This window comes from Martes martes, assembly GCF_963455335.1.
Source record: "Martes martes genome assembly, chromosome: 10".
Taxonomy (NCBI): Eukaryota; Metazoa; Chordata; class Mammalia; order Carnivora; family Mustelidae; genus Martes; species Martes martes.
In genome coordinates this window covers 59,305,578-59,321,770 of record NC_137898.1, presented here as the reverse complement: position 1 = coordinate 59,321,770, position 16,193 = coordinate 59,305,578, and the positions used below count along the sequence as shown (strand labels likewise).

The 16,193-nt window shown below is 49.7% G+C and overlaps 1 protein-coding gene across 2 annotated transcripts in view; it reads left to right on the top strand.

Moving 5' to 3' along the window:
* FAM168A (family with sequence similarity 168 member A) overlaps positions 1-13,212 on the top strand; it is a 207,413-nt gene extending 194,201 nt beyond the window's left edge. For both annotated transcript variants that reach the window (XM_080816119.1, XM_080816118.1), the window contains 4 exons: positions 3,365-3,507; positions 5,030-5,204; positions 6,692-6,822; positions 7,539-13,212. In XM_080816119.1, the coding sequence (XP_080672245.1) occupies positions 3,365-3,507; positions 5,030-5,204; positions 6,692-6,804 (431 nt within the window). In that variant the 3' untranslated portion in view covers positions 6,805-6,822; positions 7,539-13,212. The remainder of the gene's footprint in view (positions 1-3,364; positions 3,508-5,029; positions 5,205-6,691; positions 6,823-7,538) is intronic.
* Positions 13,213-16,193: the final 2,981 nt, after the last annotated feature.

The window sequence follows — 16,193 nt, the reverse complement described above, 5'->3', positions numbered from 1 at the left end:
AGGAGCACTGAGTCCTGAGTCCTGGGGAGCAATTGCACTCTCTCCACTATCCGTCATCTCATCTGTGAAATGTTTGTGTTGGGCTTAATGGTCTCTAACGTCTCCTCTAGTTGTAAGTCCTGCTTCTCCCTTCTCAAACCGTCCGGACAGATGAGCAGGGCCTTCTTCTGCAGCCTTGTCTTTTTGGCTTCCAAGGGCATTTTGGCTGCTGATTTGTATGCTGAGCATGTGTGCATCTCATTTTAAAACAAGAAAGGGAAACATTCTCAGACAAAGTTATTCTTAGATGTGGAAACCAAATTCTCTTGCAGTCTCTTGGAGCTTTTTGATTTTCCTCAGAGAGAGAAAACCTCAACACTTTGTAAGATGGTTGTCCTTGTGGCATAGAGGATGTAGTACAGGCTTACCCTGGGGATAAAAACTCCAGAGCACATTCTTGGGGAACATGAGGGAAAGATGCCAGCATCATTGGCTTGTTAACTTTAAAGTATTATGAAGTCATGGCATTTTAAACCATATAGGTTTAGAATCTTAGAATCCTGGAGTCTGTGACCCACGTTGGGTCGCATCACGGAAGTCATAGTTGAACCTCGCGTCTGTAGTCTTGCAGACCAGTCTCTTGCTTGCACATCCCCAGGACAGGAAGCTTACTATTTGTCTACACACAAAGAAAGAAAAGAGTAATAGCTTACTTTTAAGAAGTGCTTTTAATGTGCCAGGCACTATCCGAAGGGCTTTGCAATTATTCATTAATGCGCTTATCCGAGTAACCCTATGAAGTAGGTACTGTTGTGATCCCCATTTTACAGATGACGAGACTGCTGTAGTCTGTAGCTATTAGATAGCAGGGCTGGGGTTCGGACCAGGCAGTGTGGCTCCGGACTACTTATAGCCATTACAGTGTGCTGTGTAACTTTCAGAGCAGGCATCTTAGGATTCAGGGGTGTCCTGCCCTTCTACATAGAAAAGAGATTCTCTCCACTCTAGCAAGACTCCTCATACCTTATTCCTCAAGTCAGGAGTTGGCAAGCTTTCCCTATAGAGGACCAAATAATAAGTATTGGAGGTTTCTCGGGCCATATGGTGTCTGTTGTAACTACCATTGCAGCAGGAAAGCAGCTATAGTTGATAAGTAAATGAAGGGGCATGGCCATGTCACAGTAAAACTTTACTTCCCAAAATAAGCTGTGATTACAAAAAAAAAAAATATATAGTTTGCATGTTTTATTTATTTATTTACTTAAGTTTACTTATTTTTAGTAATCTCTACACCCAGTGTGAGGCTGAAACCCACGACCCTGAGACAAGAGTCTCGTGCCTTTCCAGCCAAGCCAGCCAGGCACCCCTGTAGTTTGTGTGCTTTAAATGTTAATAGCATGAATAAAAGATTTGGTAATAAATAAATTTGGACAAAGTCTCCTGCATATCCCTATCTTGGTGATTCATAGCTCATCCTGTCATTTAAAACTTCTCATTTAAACCTATTTATCTCTATTCTACATTGCTGCTACTCTTCACTCCAAGGTGAAGGAGCCCTCAGGTGGCTCCTTTTAGGTGTCACAAGCCTAGACTTCCTCTCTTCCCCCACAGTATCTGCTTCACCTGCTCTGTGTATCGTAATTAGCACCACAGTCTAGAAACTTGGAGGACCCTGCTCCGTACTTCTCTTTCTCAGTGGACTCGTACCTCCACATCTAGTTAGTTTCTAGTTCTTCACAGTGCCACTTTATCATGCATGTATTCCACTCCATCCTCATTGCTACTTATTTCCCAAGCACATGTGACCACAAAACTAGCTTCCCATGGAGCAAACTATGGATCTGAAAGGGGAAGATTAAATGACAGGATTCCAAGGAAGAGGACAGGACACCTTTTGGTGGTGCCTTTTGTAACCATCAAATAGCAGCTCTCCTTGCTACTGAGTACCTCATCATGGGTGGCGGGGGATGCCAAGCCAGTGCTGTGGAATGAGAGATTTGTGACCCTATGGCAGCTTGCCATAGGTAGAAAAGACTCAGGATCTTTAGAAAAATGGGATTTTAGTTCAGGAAGAGATCTTCATTCTTAGCCTTCTGTTTTAACAGTCTAGGCAACCAAGACCCAGAGACTTGGCAGTAGTCGCTGCAAATTGGAAGAAAGCCTAAACTGAAACCTAGATCTGTTCTCTCCCAAGAAAGCACCCCTCTTCACCCTGCCCCCAAGTCCCTTATTGCAGAATCAGTACCATGTTGCTGACAAAGTCCTTGGTGAGCATCCCATAGGTAAAAGAGCTGAGTTGAGGCCAGGAGAAGCCCAGTGATTTGTCAGGCAGACTGAGCCAGAATGAGCCAGAATGAGCTGGCACAGGGAAGAAGCTCCAGCAACACCCCTTTGGAGAGCAGAAGCCAAGGTCTCCTGGCACTGGCACTTCAACTCAGAAAGTAGTAGTTTCTAAAAACACTTGCCCTTTCTGAGTAAGAGAGTTGGGGGTCACTTGATGATCGTCTAGTTTCCATAGAATCATTTCATTTTGTGTTCTGGAAGTACATGGTCTTGTTCCTGAGTGTTTTATGTTTCAGGTTTTTCTTGCTAATGTAGGATCTGACTATTTTCCAGAAGATTCAAAGGCAGCACAGTTTTATTGAATGGCTGATTGTGAACTCCCTGGGGCTAAGTTCCAGGTTGATGTGAAATTTTATGACCCCTGACCTTAGGTCTTGAGGCTGGAGGTCAGGGGTCATAAAAGTGGAGGAAAAGCTGGCTCTGTAGGGCAGTTTTTTAGCATCTCAGAAGATGAGGCTCTCTGAATGGTGTCTTCTGTGGGCTTTTCGCCTTAAAATTATCAGGGAAGAAGAGGAATATGGTAGGAGAAATCCAAAAAGAGAGAGATAAGGAAAAAATGAAAGCGAGAGTAAGGGGGAAAACAGAAGAAAACCAGAAACAAGATGCCCTGGGCCGCTGAGGGAGGCGAGAGAAAGCAGGAAGACGGATTGCGGTCTGGAGCGAGTGGGTGGAGGCTCTCCCTTCTGTCTGTGCACACACGCCCATCTCCTGGTACACAGACAGAATCCCAGACCGTCCGTGCTGCAGCGGTCCCTTAAGAGATCATCTGGTTCCGGCCTCTTATTTTATAGATCATACCCCTGAGAACCAGAGAAATAAAAGATGCCAGAATCACTCATGCAGCCCTGTGCACCAGGACTGAGGGAGCTGCCTCTGGGCCCAGGGCTTTCTGGGTGGAGCCCTGTTCGCTGTCTGTTCTCATCTGTGTTTCCAGCCTGGAACCAGCCCCTCCTTGTCTGGGGAGTCGTGACTGGGACCTGCTGCCTTCCAACAATGCTGTTCTGTCAACTAACTGGAAGTCTCTCTTATTGCCTTGGTACAGGATATACTGCGGGGACACCATACAAGGTCCCACCGACCCAGAGTAATACTGCTCCACCCCCCTACTCCCCATCACCCAACCCCTATCAGACGGCCATGTATCCAATCAGAAGTGCCTACCCCCAGCAGAATCTGTATGCCCAGGTAGGTGCATCTGGAAGCCTGGGCCCACCTCAGGAGGAGGAGCCACCACTGCCCTAGGTGGGGTGGGGGTGGCTGAGAAAGAGAGGGAAGGCAAGTTCATGGCTCTGGCCAGTTGTTACTGTGGTATCATGGAAACAATAGCCCTGTAGTCTACACACTCCCTCACCCCACCCTCAGCTCCTGGAGGGGTTACACATGAAGTCTTTAGATTAACAGAGCCTAGAATGTCAGAGGAGCAAGGGCCCCTGGAGATCATCTAGCTCAATTCCTTTTTATACAAGTGGGGAAGCTGAGACCCAGAGAAGAGAGTGACTTGTCCAAGGTCACATAGGGGGAGCTATTAGTTGAGTAAGGATGAGACCCAAAGTGTCTGGGCTTCTCTCCCTAACCCCTACATCTACCCTTCCTTGATAAAGTCCATGATCTAAACAGGGAGGAGGTAAGGGCTCAGGCTCTGTTACCAGTTCACTGTGTGATCTTGAGTAAGTTACTCTCTCTCTCTCTCTGTGCCTCCATGTCCCCATCTGGGCTCCTTCAGCTAGAGGATGTGTGTACTCTGAGGGGATGGCTATGATAGGGACTATGTGAGCTCCAGTATGCACATGGCACAGTTTTCTGGGGTGACCATTCTTTGTGAGGTTTCAAGTAGTGAGGAGAACACTTTAGAAAACAGCTACATTGTAGAGTAGAATGCGAAACTTTTAAAAGATAAAACAACAGGCCTGAGGTGGATTTTTCTTGTTTGTGGTAAGCTGTTTTGCACTATGTTCTCAGACCTCTGGGATTATAAACCCATATTCTACGGCCCCTGTCAGTAGTTAGTAGAGGCATTTGAGAAGCTCTGGATTAAGACGATCCAGGGGCCTGTATCTACTCCCCACAAAGGTCGGTAGGACTGTGGGCTGTGGCAGCAGGAAGCAGCCATGTGATCTAGGCAGTGGGAAGTCACCTCAGACCTCTGTCTCCATCCTCACCTCTTTGCCTAGGGAAATAGTAAGAGACATCTGAGGAAATGCTTTGCATTTGTGACAATTCCCAATAGGTGAGATGGCAAGACTCACACTAGTGTGACCGCCCCACTAGTAATGCTTCATGTGCATGCACACGGTGGTCTGGATTCATGAGCCCCATCCATATGTTTCCTCATGGGCTATAGTCCCTGCCTTTACATTTTAGGCAGCTTGCAGAAGCACACTGCAATAAGATACAGACATTTTAAAATACTAAAATCAGGGCTATATTACCCCATCAGATCATCATAACAGCCCTAGGAGCAAGGCAGGACAGGGTTGGAGCCTTATTTTTCATACCAAAAGCTGAACCTGATACCGAACTGTCCACAGTCATGTAGTAAGACAGATGCAGAGTCCCACTGGGGCCCATGCTTTGAGTCCCTGGGCCCGTGCTCCTCTGAGCCCATCTCATAGGGTCTGGGAAGAAAGGTCTCCCCTCCTTCCTCCTCTCTCCATATCCTACCCCACGTCTCCAAAAGCCTGTATGACCTCAGCCTTTTTTCCTCCAGGGAGCCTACTACACACAGCCAGTGTACGCTGCTCAGCCCCACGTCATCCACCACACCACGGTTGTCCAGCCCAACAGCATTCCCTCTGCCATCTACCCGGCGCCTGTTGCTGCCCCCAGGACCAATGGTGTGGCCATGGGCATGGTGGCCGGCACCACTATGGCAATGTCAGCAGGTGAGGGCAGCATCTGTGTCACCGTCCCCCTTCTCCTGAAACTCATGACAGACCAGAGAACACCGTCATGGAATCAAGTGTAGCATAGCATGAGAAATTGTTCTGAGAGTCCTGTCCACAGGGACGAGGAAGATTTCACTGAGAAGGACCTATTGAGCTAGGTCTTATGGGGGAACAGAAGCTAACCAGAGGGATGGAAGAGGGAAAAGCAGTGGAAAGAACATGAGCACAGCACGTTCACAGAATGGAAATGGTCCAAGGCCCTTAAAAAATAGGGGCGTGAAATTGGAGGGGCAGCTGGAGCAGTCAGTAAAGCCAAAGTGGAGAGGACCAAATTCCTTTAGGGAATGGGGGAGCTAGCAAAGGGGTTTAAGCAGGGGGGAGATGGGTTTGGTTTAAACATTCTCTGGCTGCAGGGTGGAGGCATGGTCAGATGGGAGAGGCTAGAAGTAGGTAGTTCAGTGGGGCGGCTATAGTTCAGAGGAAGGATGGTGGTACTTGGACTCTGGTTCCAGAAAGGAGGGCATGAGGCAATGTTATTTAGCAGGCAGGAGCTCAAAGGCCCTGTCCTGTAGTTGATTGTAAGGCATGGAGTGCCCCTTCTCCATTTCTGGCTTACTCCAGAAATCACACCAGAGCCCTGTCCATCTGGAATCTTGTGGATTGGGTAGAAACACCCCAGGAATAGCAGGGAAGTCTCTGGATGTGCTGACATTCAGAAGAAGAACATGAGATGTCAAGAGGGCTACGAATAACCTTTAGAGACCCAGCTTTTTTTTTTTTTTTTAAGGTTTTTATTTATTTGACAGAGAGATAGAGTACAAGCAGGCAGAGGGAGAGGGAGAAGCAGGCTCTCTGCTGAGCTGTGAGCCCGATACAGGGCTTGATCCCAGGATCCTGGGATCATGACCTGAGCCAAAGGCAGCAGCTTAACCGGCTGAGCCATCCAGGTGCCTTGAGACCCAGCTTTTAAACAATCACTTAAGGGAAGAGAGTACAAGGGGTCTAATGGATGGGAGGTGAGAGCTGGGATTTTTTCTGCCCCTAATGTAAGGGGTTGTTGAGGCCTCTTTCCCCAGATCAGGGCAGTGAGCTATTGATTATCTGCTTGGTGCCAGCCTTGTTCTGGTCCTGGGAACCAGTTATTGACAGATAAGAGCTCCACCTTTAGCAACAGCAGGGCTAGGGGTAAATACAACCATATAAACCAAAAGTTTCCACTCGGTAGAATAGGAGGAGCATACAAAGAAGAGTAAAAGGAGGCCACTGAAGACGGATGATTGACTCTGTCCTGGAGCATCAGCAAAACTTACCCTAAGGAGATGAAGCCTGGCAAGGTGGGAGGGGTGGGCAGCAGTTCATGAGCAGGTCGGGAGGTGGGGGGCCCAGGTTGGGGAGCAGCTATACGAAAGGCCATGGCTTCATCCTCTTCATCCCAGTGCCCTGGGATGGCCTCATTGGGTTTACTCTTCTCTTTGGATACTCAGGTACCCTGCTGACCGCACCCCAGCACACCGCGATCGGGGCACACCCTGTCTCCATGCCAACATACAGGGCCCAAGGGACCCCCGCGTACAGCTATGTGCCCCCGCACTGGTAAAGCCTGCAGCCCATCCAGGTGAGTGGGGTCTGGGCTGGGAGAGGTAGGAGGATGGCCAAATACCAGGATTGCCCCTAGCAAAGCCCCTGGCCTGGTCTACAGTACAGGTGTCTGCAGGGGCCAGTGACAGTCACCAGCTGCTTTCCTGTTCCATGTTCAGTAATACCACTGTCAAGGACAGCTGTGACTTTGCATGTATTCTAGATACTTTACATATGTTACGTCATGATCCTTATTATGGTAGCTCTGTGAATGAGGATTGTTAGCTCTATTTTACAGATAAATACATAGTTCAACACACCTAAACCAGTAGGACTCCAGTCCTCTAGTACTAAGTTCCATGCTATTACCTACAGTTTTCAGAATTCCTTTAACTCTGAGCCTCATTCTTCAGATGAAGTCTTAGCTTAATCAGAGAGAGACTTTGGGCCACTGCCCCTCACCCACCAGCTTCCTTCCAGACCGCACCCCACCCCCACCCTCACCACAGCTCCCAAGGCAGAGCCAGTGAACCTCAGGGCTCCGGGGATGTCACTGTTAAATTCTCTACCCTCTCTCCTGATCTCCCCTGCCCTCCACCTCCTCCAGGAGCTCTTGGCACTGGACGGGAAGCAAGCAGCTCCACCAGGAAGGCACAAAGGGCTCCTTGTAGGGCACAGGATGGGATCTGGTGGCTTCCTGAAGTGGCCTCAGGAATATCATTGTCACTAATGGCTCTCCCCTTCCTTCCTCAGATCTGGAGTCACACATTGTATGCAACTACTCAAGTCTTACACAGGTGCTGGAGCAGTCCCCTAGCAGCACCACCTCTATTTGCAAGAAGAGACAACGGAAGTGCAAGGGTCACTTTATGCATCTTTTAACGGTTTTGGTTTTATTTTTGGTTTTTGTAAAAGCTGCTTTTTCTAATCTCCTGCCTCTCCCCACTGTCCCCTTCTTAGCCGCTACCCTTCCAGCTCTATCCCCTCCTCTTGACCAGGCACCTCCTCTTTGCTCTTCTCTCCTTCCCCAAGCATCTGGTCCCTGGGGACCCCAGTCTAGTGGCAGGCAGAGAGTGGGGTTTATTGCAGTGGTTCAGCTGAAGGTGTGACTTCCTTTGACAAGCATAACACATCTGGCCCTCGGGTCCAGGGTAGAAACTCAGAGCTGTTGAGCAAGTTACACCTCTGGGGGATCATTTATTTTTCCTAAGCAAGATTATTTGAGGACATGGCCATGTCCTAACGCAAAGGAAAGTCTTCTGAGAACCATCGCAACAGACCAAGAACAGAACCATCTGATTAGGTAGGAGTGTTCATAGCAGCTTAATACCCCAGGTGAGAACCTGGGAAAACCAGATTCTTTCTTTGGGAGAACTTGAGGGAGGGTGGGGTGGGGGGGCACTGTGGGAGGGAAAGAGGGAAGAGAGGTGCTTGCCTGCTGGCTTTGGTTTGTAAGGTCTCTGGCCAAATTGTCTGGGCCTGGACCCTCTGATTTGCACAGTGTTGTTAACTGACCTGGCACTTCCTCAAAAGGTAATTTTGACCTCAGACCTGCCAAGCAGCTGCAGGGTGATGGTATCTCAGCCTCCCAAAGCCTTGGAAGGCCAGGTGCCCTATGTAATCCAGACCTTGGCCCCTGAGCCCGTGTGGACCCACTCTGATAAGATGCTTCCTCCTGATTAGAGTGGGAACCTGTGGCACTTCTCTCCTTACCCTCTGCCCTTCCCGGTGCCAGGGCTCACCAGTCTGTCCATAGGGCTCTTGGTTACCTTGTGCCATTCACGGCCAAAGTGAAGGAACCACATTCCAGGTGGGTGCTGGCAGCTCTGAAGGTCAGGATAGTGAAGGAAAAACAATAGCAATAAACATTTCATAGACTCATGGAACTGAAGGGACCTTAGCAATCATCTCATCCATTCCCTGTTTGATTGATAAGGAAGCTGAGGCCCAGAGAAGACGAAAGGACTTTCCTAGATCTTGCAGTAAATTAGCATTAAATGCAGCCTTCCTACCTAGGGGCATGTTACCCACAAAATTTACCTAGGGATGGATTAGCTTGGTTTTATAAAAATTAAGTCAGCAGCACCCACACCTGGTGAACTCTGGAACAGTCTCTGGGCTTTGGTTTCTGCTCTTTTCCTCCATGGATTCCAAAGGAGGGGGTTGAAGACTGGGCAGAGGTCACATGGGGGCAGATGGCAGGAACAGACATTGCAAATGAGGAAATAGCATTCGGAAATTCTGGGAAGACATCTGGAACTTTCATTCTATACCGGACTCCAGTCCTAGAAGGAGCAAGTGGGCTGGCTGAAAAGGAGAATCTATGCTTTTAGGACAGTAGCCCCTCATCCTGAGAAGAGAGGAGGACAAGGATGAGACCCAGGAAACAGGGGCTCTCATGGGAGAAGAGGAACTTTTGAGTCAGGAATCATGGCTAGTCTCAGCCTGGAGCCCACTGTCCCAGAACTGTCCCCTGCACCCGGCTTCTGGCTGGGCCAGCAGCCCCTTTGGGGATGGAGGGGTGCAGGAACATTTTACTGTACAAAATGGGATCATTGATAGCATTTGGGACTTCTAAATAACCCTTTTCATTTTAAATTCATACATACTTGGACATACTCCTACCTGTACCTCCCATGTCTCCCTTAAAGGAGGAAAAAATTCAGGAAACTTGAGCCAGAAGGACCTCAGAGGCTGTCTGGCCATTCCCAGGAGGGCAGAGCCCATCAGCATCCAACTGAGAGCCAGGAGTTGGGGGACCTACCTTCTTGGCCTTCCAGGAAACTGCAGGACCAGTAAGGAGAAACCTAGCTATTCTACATGGTCTGTTCTAGGGTGCTGATGGGGTTTCATTTTAAAACAGTTTTCCAGTGTTAATCCATTTTTTGCAAATACCTCCTCCTACTCTCTGGTTTTGTAAGGGTGGGTGAAGGTTGTTCTAGATGATGTCATATGTGTTTGGAAAATGCCAAAATAATACTGATGATAATAATAGGAAACCTCTGCATTTGTCAGGTGCTTCCCAGCATTTATTTTACTGGCCCTGAGAAAGAGACGGGGTCAGAGTGCTTGCACCCATTGAACAAATGAGGAAACTTGTTCTAGAAGGAAAGGGAACTTGCCAGTGTGAGCAGAATGCTAGTGTCTTAATAGGCTTCTCTCAACCCTGCTGCCTCTAGGTGAGCTGGCTAGAACCACAGAGAGGAGGTAAAAAGGAGACCTAGGAATGACCTTATTACTTTTGTTCTTTCTATACCAGTAAGTAAAAACTAACATCTAGTACCTCACAGTTCACAAAGCAATTTCACATCCATTCGTCTGGCTTAACCCTGTGAAATAGAGTATTCCTCCCCTTTGATCCATGGGGACACGGAGACTTGGGAAAGCAAAGAGACTTGCTTATCAGTGGCACAGCCACCCGAATCCCAGTTTGTCCGCTTTCCCTCCAGTCAGATTCCACACATAGGCTTATGGACTGAAGCGTCTGTGCTCTACACCCCCTCTTTGCCCTAGTATGTAATTCCAGATCAAAGACAGGCCCCGAGGCAAAAAGGTGCAGAAAGGCTGTGGTCTGGAAGATCCCAAGTCCAGCACCCCTTTCTCAGTATCTGTAGTAGAGCCCCAGTTCTGCTGGCCTCCCCTGCTTGCTTTGACGGAGATCCACAAGCCTAGCCAAGCTTAGGGAGTCATCGCAAAGGGAGTAGTAAGTCCAGGAGAGCAGGGGCAATAGTGTGCCTCGGGCAGGAGGAACATTCCTGGTAGGATCATAAGCATCTGCTGGGCAGCATCCAAAAGTACTGGATGGCCCAATGGCAAAGGTGGACAGAAGGTCAGCTGGAAGGGCTGGGTCACTGTAGGAAGGGCAGCAAGCCAGAGAGGACAAGGGGTGTGCCCACAGGACATAGCTACAAAGGTGGCAGTGGCATGCAAACGCCTCTCCGCTGTCTCCCCCACCCCAGCACCACAAGCTTGGTGGCCAGGGTTGGGGCACTGGTGGTTCCAGTCAATAGCCTGTCCTCCTGGTTTTCCCAGCTTCTCCCTGACTCCCTCTCCTCATCAGCCCAGGGCCCAGGAATCTGGAGTCTGGAGTGCCCCCAAGTGGTCAAAACATAACCTTACTGCCACTTTCTGAAAAAAATGTAATGTTTTCTTCAGACAGGACAGTTGCTACAGCTCTTCTCTCTTGGCAGTGACCCTAAAGTGTATATCCCCTTAGCTAAATATTGAACAAGGCCAAGTTCAATATCCATGGGTTCACCTATCCATGGGTTTTTTTTTTTTTAATGTACAAAGTACTTTGACATGATTGCCAAATCCTTACTTTACACGTGGGAAAAACTAAGTCTCAGAAGACTTGGGGCACCTGGCTGGCTCAGTGGGTAGAGCATGGGACTCTTGATCTCAGGGTCAGGAGTTAAAGCCCCACGTTGGGCCTAGAGCTTACTTGGGGGGAAAAAAAAAAAGGCTTAAGAGATTTGACAAAAGTCATACAGTTAAGAGAAGGAGCCCAAATTTGACCCTTCAAATTCTCTGCTCTTTCAGCTAGAATCTGTCACCTGCTAGGTCTCGGTGGCAGGCAATGAAGAAGGGTTGCGCTATCTGCCCCAAACAGAGAAAGACTCCCTAGAGATCTGGGGAGCTGAGTCCTCCCAGCTGAGATTTTTATGATGGGCAGGCCTTGAAGACCCTGGCAGCACCAGGAGGATGAAAATTGGCAACAAAAGGCTTAACTTGAACAAAACACTTTGGGGTCATAAGGCAGTTCCAGGTATCTGTCCATTGAAAGACCCATGGCCCTGGGAAGGCTGTATACCCATGCTTTCTGACCCCGGAAAGCCTACCCACTGTCCACATGCAGTGAGTTGGCACTCCCAGGGGACCTGGTGTAGCCCTGAATGGCCAAAAGCACATCGGACTTCAATTCCTGGGCTTGCTTTTCCCACAGATGAGAACCAGGACCAAAGAGTTCTTACTCTAACTTAGCTCTTACCCCTGGCCACCCAGATTGTTCCAAGTTTGAGATTTACTACTCCCAGAGAGCTGGGGGGGTGGGCGGGTCCTTTGCTCTGAGTGGCATTCAGAAATGAATCACATGGAACATAAAAGTAGGGCAGGCCCCTTGGTCGCCAAGCCTGGGGCCCTGCATATCAGAATCCTTGGCTCTGCTCCATAGGCAGAGAAGGAATGCCGGGAGGGCATGGGTCTTAATCTTTGTGTGGTCTTAGTTATAGCACTCTGGCTGGATTAATCACTTAGAGGTCACCGTTGCGGCTGAGTGAAGATACATGGAAGCTCTGCTTTTCCATCCTGTATTCTATCACGTCCCTACAGAGTATGTGGTCCCATCTGCTTGCCAAGCTTCAGAGAGGGGCAGGTCAGGCAGTGGAGCGGGCAGGTAGGAGACCATCTCTGTGCAGGTGCACAGCCCCAGGGGAATTCAGGCCCCACCCAAAAGCAAGATCCCAGCAGAGGAAACCCAGCCAGGCTAACCATCGATTCCGTACCTGAGCATCTTGAGATCAGGCTCCCATGGGCATGCCAGGCAGACTGTGGTCCTTTACCTGTGTTCCTGTCTCCTAGAAAACTTGTTTCTGAAGTTACATATTACGTGGTTCCAGGGCCCAGCCTTCAAAATTCCTGCCTGGCAGGCCAGCTTCAACATTCCATAGCCAAATTTGCCTGAGCCAGACTTGGGCCCCGTTCCCTCAGTTTCTCCAATGGTTATTTTATATCTTGCATGCTGTTGAGTCCAGTCCAGTGGCCAAGGGAGGAACACAGGGGTTGAGACTGGCCGTCACAAAGCCAGAAAGGGAAACGAGAACCTTTGTTTCCCAAGGCTGCATCCCTAGTCCTGGGCATTCGTGTTGTGATGGTGAGGCCCTGTGCCCATCCCAGCTCCTGGTGAAGTGGGTACTCTCTTTCCTGAAGAGAACAGTTAGAACAGCTTTGCAGATAAGTACCAGCCCTTAGGAGTCAAATGGGTGAAACTTTGGGCCTGACCCCAGCAAGACCAGCATCTCGAGGTTCTAGCCTTCCTCCTCATGCCTGTGAGTCAGGGAAAGAGTGGGAATGCCCACAGCCCACCTTCTCGGGTCAGCCAGATCACGTGGCTCTGTGGGGGACTCCAGCTCCTCCTCCTTACCCAAGGGGAGGTATGGCCAGGCCTCTAGCAACTTGGAAGTTGTCTATAATGACCTTTAAAGGCCCAAGGGTCTGTCCCCATCTCCTATTTCATCCCTATTTCATATCACATGACAGAGAAGCCTGTTCTCGTGGCATGTTAACATCCTTGTAAGAGCATTGTATATGATTTTGTATTTTTTAATTCATTTTAATCTACAGGTTGGAATCTAATTTTTAAATTTTATTGAACTCACATTTTAAAAAAGAAAAACATTTAAAATAATAATAAACCTTTGACCGGTGTCTTCCAAGTAGTTTGATCAAAGAACAAAACACAGCCTGGAGTGTAAAGATTGGAAAGCCCCATGGCCTTGCCTTGTGTGTATGAAGTGTAAATCTGGTTTTGTTTTGTTGTTTTGGATTCTTTTGGGTTTTTGTTTCATTTTGTTTTGAAGATCAGATAGTGATCACTCTGAAAGATTGAAGCCAAGAATTTGTAACTATGATATTTACTGTAAGCTGTAGAACATTCAATAACTATTAAAAAAAAAGTTTCCAAAAAAAAAAAAAAAAAAAGTCCGAGGTGACCAGACTGGTGGTTTTTGGGGCAGGGAGACACAGCTCACCTCTTAGGCTAGTGAATCCCCTGGGTTTCTTCCCAAGCTCCTTCTGAACTTGTTTTCACCAGTCAGGTAACACCTGTGGTGCATCTCCCCACAGGCTTAGCAGGCCTTCCCTGGGATTCAGCTGAGGGGCCTGGGAAGTAGCCATCAGCACCTGGGACTAAGGTGGGTGATACGGGAGCTGGCGGGGGAGGGGTTGTTCATGAATGATGAGGGCTGCCATCTGCTGAGTGCCTCCCATGGGGCCAGCACTGTGCTTTATGTTTAGTAACTCTCCTAATCCTCACAGCCCAGTGGGAGGTGAGCCTGTCTAGAGGGGGCAGCTAAGAAGAGTAAGTACCTTGGCCCAGGTCACAGAGCTTGGAGCTCAAGGTTCAGAGTTGGAGCTCACACTTGGTCTGGCTCCACAACCCAGGCACTGAGGCCCACATTCTGCCCACCCTGGAGGTGGCAGTGTCTGCGTTTACTTAAACACAGGTAAATTTGTCAGGTGGGAAACCAAGGGAAGTGCTTACAGGTTTATAGTCACAGAACGACTGTCAGGGGAGGTCAGGTGGTCTCCATCCAAATAGTCACATGCTGTCAGTTTCTATCCTGCATCTCTTCCACCTCTCCCCTCTGGGCAAAGGCACTGCTCTAGCCCAGGTCCACGCTTCTCTCCCTGGTCATTGTGGCCACCAATCCCTCCCAGGGCCTGACCCGGACCATCCACGCTCTCCCAGCCTCTAATCTCCTCAACTGGAAGCCCCTCGAGGATGACTGACCTGGCCCACACCGGAGCTGTAATTATAGTTCAGGACTCCTAAGCACCCCAGCCCTTTCTGGCACCCCGTGCCCTGTGCCTCTCCGGCATGCCCCCCAGTATCCCCACCTGTCCTCACCTGACAGGGAACTCATTCTTCCTCCCTTGTGCAGTGGAAGGCTCTGTCACATGCGGGAGCCGAAGGCATCTTTGGCCACAGACTGTCGGGCTGTGTCAACAGTTTCACTAGGGTGGGAAAGGGATTTTCTCCAGGGACTCAGCTCCAGGTCACAGTGGTAGGACTGAGGGCTAGGAACAGGCAGGGAGATGGAGATCTGGGCCCTCATCCTCATTTGTCTGGTCCTTGGCGAGATGGGTGGAGTTAGGAGAAGTCAAACTCAGAACTCCCCTCAGCCCAGTGCCCCAGCTTGTCCTCCAGCTCCCAGGGCTGCCAAGATTCAGAGGGGGCACGCCTAGGAGGGGACAAGCAAGGAAAACTTCCAGCTGAGGGTGTGGGCCCTGAAGGCCAAGGACATCGGCTATACCTCTACCTGATCCCTCAGCAACTCATCCCATCCTTTTGGGAGCTGGCCGCATGGGACAGGTGAAGAAATTTAGGCCAGAGTTCTAGTTTCACGTTCCAGCAAACAGACAATGAGGGGGTGGTGCTGGAGGGGAACTGTTCTTATTACCCCAGAGCCCAGCACCATGGTGGGGGTCTCTCTTTACGTGGCCTGGGAAGCCCAGACCCAGCCTCAGTTTCTACAGCAACATGGCCTTTGGAGTCCACAATCCAACCTTCCCCTGGGAAAGGAGGCCAGAGAGTCGAGAGAGTAGGAGGGCCCACCTCCTACCCCATCCACCCAGGCACTGGCTCTTGCTGTCTCATCATCTTGGTGTGTCATCCAAGTGCTGGATGAAGTGGGGTTGGTTGGCTGAGGTGACAGCCAAGTTTGAGAAACCAAACCCTGAGATGCAGCTAACAGTTGACAAATAGGAACACCAAGTGGACCCTGGCAGCCCAAGGGAACATTTCCTTAAAAGTGCTAGTCCCCTACAATAGACATCTGTTCTAGACTTTGGCAACCTTTGGTAATCCAGAAAGTTCCTCCTGATGTGCAGCCTGCCTCCTTTCCTCCTCTCCCCTAGAGCAGGTAAAGCTTTGTCTCCTAGGCCCTAAGAGGTGCCCTCCCTTTCCTGCACACCTCAGAAGCCTCAGAGAGAAAAGACTGTGCCCTGGAGAGTCAAGAGGCAAGGAGACAGCAAATCTCAAGGCGCATCTGCCTAGCTTCTCCAGGCAGGAGTTTTCCGTGCTGCTGCTGGACCAGGCCCCTGCACATGGCTTCCACACAGGAGAAAGGCCTCTGCCCACAGACAAGATGGTGACTGAAGCCCTGGCAGGGTTGGGCAGGAGTCTGGGAGTGGGAGCAGTGGCAGCTGTGGCCTCAGGGGACAGCAGCACCTCAGGCTAATTCTGGCTACAACAGGAGCAGCGAGGACAAGAGAGTGAGCTGGCCCTCCTATAGCCCAGCCTGACAGCCACTCTCCCCCATCTGTAGCAAGATGACTCCCACAGGCTGTCCCTTTCCATACCTCCCCCAGCTCCCTTAAACATGAGTAGCTGCTTCTTCAGCCTCTCTCCCATTAGCATTTAAATGTGTCTCCTTCTATCTTTAAAAAATATACCAAATACCCAGAGAACCCAGAATTAACTAAAATCCTCTCCCTGGAGCCTAGGTCTCCACCAGCTTTACCTGGCACAGTCTGGCTTCTGCAGGGAACTCAATCCACTCAGACCTGGTCCTGCTCTCACCATGTCCCCATGTCCATTAACCAGGGGCTGACCCGGTGGTGGCCCTTGGCCTTGTGACCCACCTTGCCCCTCACTCTCCTTTCCTCCCTTGCAGGATACTTCTCCCT